This window comes from Littorina saxatilis, unplaced genomic scaffold (assembly GCF_037325665.1).
Source record: "Littorina saxatilis isolate snail1 unplaced genomic scaffold, US_GU_Lsax_2.0 SUPER_17_unloc_1, whole genome shotgun sequence".
Classification (NCBI taxonomy): Eukaryota; Metazoa; Mollusca; class Gastropoda; order Littorinimorpha; family Littorinidae; genus Littorina; species Littorina saxatilis.
Window position 1 is genome coordinate 187,501 of NW_027125704.1, and position 10,261 is coordinate 197,761.

At 43.9% G+C, this 10,261-nt stretch overlaps 1 protein-coding gene across 1 annotated transcript in view; it reads right to left on the reverse strand.

Moving 5' to 3' along the window:
* Positions 1–10,049, reverse strand: part of LOC138954188 (unconventional myosin-Id-like) — a 44,021-nt gene extending 33,972 nt beyond the window's left edge. The window contains exons 1-2 of the mRNA XM_070326086.1: positions 9,781–10,049; positions 293–487 (exon numbers count right to left, since the gene is read on the reverse strand). Of these exons, the coding sequence (XP_070182187.1) occupies positions 293–379 (87 nt within the window). The 5' untranslated portion in view covers positions 380–487; positions 9,781–10,049. The remainder of the gene's footprint in view (positions 1–292; positions 488–9,780) is intronic.
* Positions 10,050–10,261: the final 212 nt, after the last annotated feature.

Here is a 10,261-nt window from a genome sequence, read left to right on the forward strand (position 1 = left end):
ATCGGGCCCTATTGCTACTCTGAAAACACAATAGCTGTTAATATATTGTGTGTGTGTGTGTGTGTGTGTGTGTGTGTGTGTGTGTGTGTGTGTGTCTGTGTGTGTGTATGTGTGTGTGTGTGTGTGTGTGTGTGTGTGTGTGTGTCTGTATGTCTGTGTGCCTGTCTGTGTGTCTGTATGTCCTAGCGTGCGTGCGAGCGAATGTGTGTTTGCGTGTGTGTGTGATGCCCATAATTAGATTATCACACAGGCTTTAATATGCAGAGTCTGAGAGTTTAAAGGCATTACTTACAAAATACTGCTCTTTTTCAAATCTCCGCATCAATGTTTCCAAGACTTCCGGTCCGGTGACGTCAGGAAGAACTGCCAGGTCATCCATTCTGACGTTTGGTCCACAGTGACGTCACTGTAGATGTCGGCCTGACTAAAACAACATTAAGGCCTCGTGCGTGTGAACAAGTCTGCTCCAAAACCCGACGCTCGCTCCCTGAAAAAAGGAAACAAGACAAATAGATGATTCAAATCAACAAGGGTTGAAAGTGTGCTATAACGAAGGAAGAGATGACTCGATGTACGGGTACTACTTTTACTTATGTATTGTGAATTGTGTGCGTGACGGCGTGTGTGCGTACGTGCGTGCGTGCCTCTGTGTGTGTGTGTGTGTGTGTGTGTGTGTGTGTGTGTGTGTGTGTATGTATATATATATATATATATATATATATATATATATATATATATGTGTGTGTGTGTGTGTGTGTGTGTGTGTGTGTGTGTGTGTGTGTGTGTGTGTGTGTACACTACATCGGGGTGTGCACGTTAAAGATCCCACGATTGACAAAAGGGTCTTTCCTGGCAAAATTGTATAGGCATAGATAAAAATGTCCACCAAAATACCCGTGACTTGAAATAAAAGGCCGTGAAAAGTAGGATATGCGCCGAAATGGCTGCGATCTGCTGGCCGATGTGAATGCGTGATGTAGCCTATTGTGTAAAAGAATTCCATTCCAATAAAAATAAAAAATTAAAAAATAAATCCCTGCGCTTAGAACTGTACCCACGGAATACGCGCGATATAAGCCTCATATTAATTGATTGATTGTGTGACTGTGTGTGTGTGTGTGTGTGTGTGTGTGTGTGTGTGTGTGTGTGTGTGTACATGTGTGTGTGTGTGTGTACGTGTATGTGTGTGTGTATGTACGTGTGTGTGTGTGTGTGTGTGTGTGTGTGTGTGTGTGTGTGTGTGTGTGTGTGTATGTGCGTGTATGCGTCCATATACATACAGGCGAGAAAAAAGTGTACGTGGTGAGTACAATACAATTGACAAGCACAGCGTGTCTTAGTTATTTATTCATAATACATACACAACAGACTTGTTGGTTTCGTAACGCCTGATAATAACAGGAGAGCTTATCATAAGACGTTAGAGGATATATATATGACCCTCCACCACGAAATAAGTCTCATGTCACCTCGCGCGGTTCTGCGCTAGGCTAAATGTAAGTCCGGGGAGTGACTGGTAACAGTGTGAGGGTCACCTTAGTCACAGGCTTATAACTCAAACAGTTTTGGCTCTGTTCTAAAACGGTTTTCACCACTGGATAGAGCATAAAACACTCTTCAGGAAAATATACAAAATATGAAAATCATGCAAAGGTGACATGCGACTCATTTCGTGGTGGAGGGTCACATATAAGTTGTACATGACTTTGATATGGTGATAGAAGGATTTATTACATTTAGTCAAGTTTTGACTAAATGTATTAACGTAGAGGGAGGAATCGAGACGAGGGTCATATGGTGTATGTGTGTCTGTGTGTGTGTGTGTAGAGCGATTCAGACTAAACTACTGGACCGACCTTTATGAAATTTGACATGAGAGTTCCTGGGTATGAAATCCCCAGACGTTTTTTTCATTTTTTCCGATACATGTCTTTGATGACGTCATATCCGGCTTTTCGTGAAAGTTGAGGCGGCACTGTCACGCTCTCATTTTTCAACCAAATTGGTTGAAATTTTGGTCAAGTAATCTTCGACAAAGCCCGGACTTCGGTATTGCATTTCAGCTTGGTGGCTTAAAAATTAATTAATGACTTTGGTCATTAAAAATCTAAAAATTGTAAACAAAAATAAAAAATTATGAAACGATCCAAATTTACGTTCATCTTATTCTCCATCATTTTCTGATTCCAAAAACATATACATATGTTATATTTGGATTAAAAACAAGCTCTGAAAATTAAAAATATAAAAATTATTATCAACATTTTTTTTCGAAATCAATTTAAAAACACTTTCATCTTATTCCTTGTCGGTTCCTGATTCCAAAAACATATAGATATGATATGTTTGGATTCAAAACATGCTCAGAAAGTTAAAACGAAGAGAGGTACAGAAAAGCGTGCTATCCTTCTCAGCGCAACTACTACCCCGCTCTTCTTGTCAATTTCACTGCCTTCGCCATGAGCGGTGGACTGACGATGCTACGGTCTTGCTGAAACATTGCATTGCGTTCAGTTTCATTCTGTGAGTTCGACAGCTACTTGACTAAATGTTGTATTTTCGCCTTACGCGACTTGTAGTTAAAGGTAACGTTGAGAAGGCCATGTGACTATACTCTTTCTTATCTATATAGTGTTTCGCCTATCTTACTTCCTCGACAAAGTGGTATGCATGAAAACACACACGTTCGACATGTTTGGGTACAGCTTTCATACATTGGGGAAAGAAAGTGTGTTCGTGTGTGTGTGTGTGTGTGTGTGTGTGTGTGTGTGTGTGTGTGTGTGTGTGTGTGTGTGTGTGTGTGTGTCTGTATGTGTGTGTGCATTCGTGCGTGGTGAATGCGTGCGTGCGTGCGTGCATGCGTGCGTGTGCGTGAGTGTGAGTGCGTGAATTCGTACATTGAAAATGCGTACGTGCGTGCGTGCGTGCGTGCGTGCGTGCGTGTGTACATGCGTGCATGCATGTGCGTGCTGTGCGTGCGTGCATGCGTGCGTGCGTATGTGTGTGTGTATGTGCGTGTGCGTGTGTGTGTGTGTGTGTGCGCGCGTGTGTGCGTGCGTGTGTGTGTGTGTGTGTGTGTGTGTGTGTGTGTGTGTGTTCATCGTGAAGCGTATGGCGTCCACAAAAATAATGTGCATCTTTTCCTAGGTTTTCAGACATATTAAATACAGAGCAGCTGTTGTCCAGTGATTATTGCATCTTTGACAATGAAAACTCTTTCACAAAAGGGTGCTCCGTCATATAATTATGTGCAAAACGTAACACGCACAATCTGCAGCGCATCCGTTGCGCACCTTTTTCTGCGCTGTTTTTTTTTAATTTAATTCTTTTATTTAATTTTTTTTTTTATTTTTTTTTTTAGAAGCTGGCGCTCTCCCTGTGTCCTAGTAAAATAGCAGTGTGCGAAATAGCTCTTCCCTGTGCTAAGCTCCGGACAATTTCATTGAGGCGAGGTGCGAATGAGGGAGGTAGGAGGGAAAAGGTATGGGTTCGTTATTGCCATGGAGGAGTGACTCTTTTTGTGCTTTGTGGTGCTCGTGTACTGATCGCCTGATGTTCCGCTTAAATAATCCAGGCTTTGGCATCGCCTCGTTGCGCATGAATGACTTTCTAAGAAGTGAAGGAGTTTTGCCAAACACGAGAGATCGTTCCAATCGAGAGGCTTTGAAAAGTGTGCTGGTTTTATTTCTAACCAAAGAGGACATGGTGACGGTCTGGTTAAAAAAAGAAACTTTTTTTAATTCATGTTCTTTTTTTTATGAATACAATCGTAGTTGTAAACGATCCAATCATTATTCCGTTATTGTTTTACTACCAACCAGCCAGCCAGCCATCCAACCGTCCGTCCGTCCGTCCGTCCGTCTGTTCATGCGAATTTGTTATTTTAAGTAAACGAATCGTTCTTGAGCGAAATTCAATCAATGACCCTTTAACCCTTACAAAGCGTCTTTCCAGCAACATACGATGACGAAGAATACACATTAAGTAAGCAATAAGGCCACAAAAAAATAGGTCTGTTTACGGTAACCCGACCGACCCTATTTTTTTTGCGCGACCCTAGACTTTTTTTTGGCATTTGGGAAAAAAAAAAAAAATCTTTTGGCCTATGTTACCGTAAACAGACCTTTTTTTTGGCCTAAACACAACAGAACATAACCGGCTTCAGACAAAACTGTTTGAGTCTCTATACTGCCAATTAGTTAATTGGAAACCAAGCCGGTTCACTACAAACCAAACTCCTGAACCTGTTTGAGTCTATATTGCCAATTTGTAAGTCGAAATCTGAAGCCTAGTCAAATTACACCACCACATAAAGTAATTTACAAAGCCCGACCCTTCAAACGACTATTATAAAATGTGCAAAAACATTCGCATACAATTAATTAAAAGGCCTGACCCCTTGAACTGGTAATCACGCCAGCAGCATAACGAGAACATAAACATACATCCGAGTTAATTGTTTGTGCACGTCGTTGTCCGTTACTCCCTCAGAATTGTGAAGTTAGATGAACAGAGTTTGACGAAAGAGACAGACGGACGGACGGACGGACAGACAGACAGACAGACAGACAGACAGACAGACAGACAGACAAACACACACACACAGACAGACAGACAGATAGTCAGACAGACAGACAGACAGACAGACAGACAGACAGACACACACACACACACTGACACACACACACACACACACACACACACACACACACACACTGACACACACACACACACACACACACACACACACACACACACACACCCAGAAACAGACAGACACATATACACACTCACACACATTTCGTTTCATGTCATAACTTATATCTTCCCATCGCTGTAAAGATGTGGGTCGCTCCTTGCTGGTGGAAAGCCAGCATCAACACGAGTCACGCTACCCAAGTGTGTGCGTGTTTGGGTTTAATCAGCCACTTGCAATTCTGGCTGAATGAACATGGTATTTTGCGTGCCACGGAAGTCGGAAATTGATAGCATATCTGGCTGGGGCATCATATAAGTCCAGTCCTCAACCAACTGAGATACCAGATACCAGCAACCTCCTCCTCTCAACCTCACACACGTCATGTGCACTGAACATAATATATTGGGTGGTCTGGGTGGCCGAGTGGTAACGCACCTCGGAAGCGAGAGGTTGCGTGTTCGACCCTGGGTCAGGCCGCAATTTTCTCCCCCCTTTCCTAACCTAGGTGGTGGTTCAAGTGCTAGTCTTTCGGATGAGACGAAAAACCGAGGTCCCTTCGTGTACAGTACATTGGGGTGTGCACGTTAAAGATCCCACGATTGACAAAAGGGTCTTTCCTGGCAAAAGTGTATAGGCATAGATAAAAATGTCCACCAAATACCCGTTTGACTTGGAATAAAGGCCTAACAGGCTACTGAGCTTTACTGGCCGATGTGAATGCGTTATATATTGTGTGTAAAAAAATGTCTGTTTGTCTGTCTGTCTGTAAAAAATTCCATTTCAAACGGCAGAAATTAATATGTAAGCGCCTAGGGCTATAGGCCTATCTAGATTAGGCGCATAAAAATGATCACAATAATAATAATAATATTGCCTCTAACGTCATTTGATGCGGTGTCCTGTAATAATCAGGTCTTGCGAAACCCCCGAGTCTGTTGTGTATGCATTGTGTATAGATAAGATAGCCAAGACAAGTTGTGGTTGTCAATTCTCTGTTTCCTATCTCGCGCATTTTTGTTGTGGCCTGTTGGGCCAATCATCTGTTAAACTGTCTATAATTATGTCTTTGGACACACGCACGCGCGCCTGCGCGCGCGCACGCACGTACGCAAGCACACACTTACGCATGGGAGCACACACACACACACACACACACACACACACACACACACACACACACTCACAGACAGCATGTTACTTAATGAAACCCAGCTCATGTCAACTGATTGACACGATGAAAATGCAAAGCGACAAAGGCCCTTACAATCAACTTTATCAAATGACTCACGCTAGGCTCAGATCCTTCAGATAACCAGCGCACTGCAGACATACAGATTGACTCACGAACAGACAGACAGAAACACACACTCACACACACTCACACGCACACACACACACACACACACACACACACACACACACACACACACAGACAGCATGTCACTAATGGTACCCAGCTGTGGAGAATACCTCATGTCAATTGACAGGGTAAAAATGCAAAGCGACACTGTCAGAAAAAGGCCGACAGCGTGTGACAACTTTCGCTAACCAGACTGCTCTAACCAATATTGAAATGCAGTGCACGTCAGGCCCTTACAATCAACTTTATCAAATGACTCACGCTAGGCTCAGATCCTTCAGATAACCAGCTCACTGCAGACATAGGGGAGGGAGGGGTAGGGTGGTACATAGGGCAGGGTAGAACAGGCTAATTTTAGTGATGATGCGATGCTTTATCCGGGACTTTTGTTTTCCCGCCAAGCTGTGATTTCCAAGACCAGTGTCTGGCGCCAAAGTCCTGCAGACAGTCGTGTTTGGTTTTGATGAGGCAGAAAATATTATCCAGATTCCAACCGTAAGTACATTTTTAGCTCTCTAATAGGCGCAAGCTTTGTATCCTTTGTTTTGACTTGACAAGAATTAACTTGACTTGACACCTGCAGAGAGAAATTATTCAGGCATATTATGCTGCCGGATGCTACTTTCAATATTCTGTGTTTTCTTGACAATTTTAGATTTAATTGCACTGATCAACTGAGGGGCAGGGTGGGACGGGGCAGGGTGGAACAGTCCAAGCCTGCCCCTTCAGTGTTCCACCCTGCCCCTTGGGTGTCCCACCCTACCCCTGGGGTGTTTCACCCTGCCCCTCTCCGTAAATTTCTTCCAGTCTATAAACAATGAATAATCTATTGTTTGTTTTACATGCATATCACTAATTTTATCAATATTTTTTCAGTTGAAACTTTTATGGTTATTGTTTTTCTTTTCAAGTTTTTTTTCGGTATTGTTCTTGTTCGTCTAAAATCACTATTTGCAAAGGATGTGAAATTGAAATACATAAATAAATCAATAGATAAATAAGTAAACAAATAAGTAAATGTTTCCTTTTATTTTCTTTCCACTTTCAGATGGTGAGAACATACAAAAGAAAAACAGACCGGACAGAAAGATCTACTGAGAATGTCCAGCAAGTCCACAAAGCAGTGATGGCTGTCAGAAAAGGCCAGTCTTTCCGACAAGTCGCTGAAGAATTTGGAATTAAAAAATCCTCTTTATGGCGAGCAGTGAGGAAAGATGGCGAAGGAAAGAAGCTGGCCTCATATCGTGAGATGTCCCAGTCAAGGCTGATTTTCACCATTGAAGAGGAAGTTGAGTTAGTTCAGTACTTACTGACCGCATCACGCATTGGATTTTATCTAGACACTGCGACTGTAAAGTCATTAGCTTACACCCTAGCCATTCGAAATGGGAATCGTGTTCCAGACAACTGGGAGAAAAACAAACAAGACGGAAAAGACTGAGTGACAGCATTCAAGAGTCGCCATCGTCAGCTCAGCATCAGAACCCCTGAGGCGACCAGCATTGCAAGAGCAACTGCATTCAATAAGCACAATGTTGGTACCTTCTTTGAGAAAGTAAGGCGGCTGTACCAAGAACACACCCTAACGCCTGAAAGAATCTACAATGTAGATAAAACGGCACTAACCACCTCCCAGAGGCCTCAGAAGGTGGTTGCTGAGGCTGGTGTCCAGCAGGTCGCACAACTGGTCTCGCATGAGCGTGGAGAGACAGTTACGATGCTGGGCATCATCAACGGCATCGGAACTGCCTGCCACCCTGCCTCGTGTTCCCAAGAAAAAACTTCAAGAACCATATGCTCTTCAGTGCACCACCAGGCACCCAAGGCTTTTGTAACCCAAGCGGGTGGATGACGCAGGAGATCTTCGTTCAGTGCCTCCACCATATTCAGAAACATCTTCGATGCACGGTGGAGAACAAAGTCCTTGTCATTCTAGACAATCATGTATCCCACATCTCAGTGGAAGCAGTTGACTACTACAGAGACAACGGCATTGTGCTGTTGAGTCTCCCTCCCCACTGTAGTCACAGGCTCCAAGACCGTCTTTAACCCGCTGAAGAGGCAGTACAACGCAGCGATCACCTCATGGATGTACAAGAACCCTGGAAAATGTCAGACGATCCACGACGTCGCAGGAATCCTTGGCACTGCATATAACTGTGCCTTCACAATTCAGAACATCACCAGTGGTTTCAAGTCCACGGGCATCTGCCCACTGGATACCGAAGTCTTTTCAGAAACCGACTTCTACCAAAGCTACATCAGCGACAAACCCTGTCAACAATCAACCACTCCCATTGAAACTTCAACACAAGCCGCCCAAAACGCTGCTGTTGACGGTCCACCTGATCCAAGCGCTGCTGACTGTCCACCTGATCCAAGCGCTGCTGTTGACGGTCCACCTGATCCAAGCGCTGCTGACTGTCCACCTGATCGAAGCGCATCTCGTTCCCCTGACTCTGTTCTGATCTGTTCACCTGGAGTTATCAGGCCATACCCAAAGGCTACCAAGCAGAGGAAGCGTACCGGTCAAGCGCTTGGCAGAAGCCGAGTGTTGACGGACACACCAGAAAAAGCAGAGATGGAAGCGAAGAAGAAAAAGGTGGCCAAGAAACCTCGAGCTGTGCCCAAGAAACCTCGAGCTGTGGCCAAGAAAGCCAGAGCTTCAAAGAAGCGTTTGTTCAGTGAGGACAGGCGGTGGACTCTGCAGGGATCGTATCACCAATCATCGGAAATCTTCAATGAAGACTCACGAGGGCGTTATTTTAGCTGGTAAAAGGTTTTTAATTTCACACACAACTTCATATGTCCCACCCTGCCCCGTCATGTTCCACCCTGCCCCAAGCAATGTCCCATCCTGCCCCGTCATATTCCACCCTGCCCCACATTTGTTTGCGTTTTTAACTGCGAATTCTCAGTCCTGAGTCGGTTAAATAAATCTATTTTTTGTTTTCTTTGTTTTGTGGCAAATTCAATAAAGTTTCTAATGACACCAGTTTTGTGTTTTTGTCTTTAGTATTGAATCAGATATTCCAAAAAAGGAGTTTTTTGTCCCACCCTACCCCTCCCTCCCCTACGGATTGACACACAAACAGACAGACAGAAGCACACACACACACACCACACACACACACACACACACACACACACACACACACACAGACAGCATGTCACTAATGGTACCCAGCTGTGGAGAATACCTCATGTCAATAATTGACACGGTGAAAATGCAAAGCGACACTGTCAGAAAAAGGCCGACAGCGTGTGACAACTTTCGCTAACCAGACTGCTCTTACAAATATTGAAATGCAGTGCACGTCAGGCCCCAACAATAAACTTTATTAAATGACTTATGCTAGGCTAAGATCCTTGAACAAGGCCACTGCAGACATATAGATATACAGAACGAGAGACAGATAGACAGAAAGGTAGACAGGAAAACAGACAGTCCAACACAGAGACACACCTAATTTATAACCGGCAGACACACAGACACACACAGACACAGACACACACACTCACACACACACACACACACACACAGTCTCACACACACACCCACACACACACAGTCACACACACACATACACACACACACACATACACACACACAAACACACACACACACACGCACACACTTCTTTGCGTGCATCTCTTATCATCAAGCCAGACACAAATACACATACTTTAAAAAACCAAATGACAAAATATTTCCACTCACCGCTAGAAGACGGCTAATTGTCACAACTCACATGCAAGAAACGCACAACATACACCCTCTTCAGCTGACACTGCAGCACAATACACAACGTATTACTCACACATTGAACACGATCAAATGACACACTACACTAGAGTCAGCCCGGAGATAACAATGTGTCACTGCAGACATATCTTACACTGAAATCAGCACGCTCGCGTTCACACGATCTTCAAAATAGAAACGAAGAAAAGAAACAAGAAAAGTCAAGCTTGCCGTATCTATAAAGCACAGTGTGCAATTCATCTTCCGGGTTGGGGGCGAAATTCCAGTCCGCGACCTGTACCCCGTAACAAAACGTGACCTACCCGGCTTGTCGAATCGGTTGAACCTTTGAAAGAAGGGCATTGCACATGTAATAGTATAGTGCGTTTCCGAAGACTTGACAGTGAACTTTGGATTTAAAAGCACAACAACAACAACAACAACGACTGCAAAATAC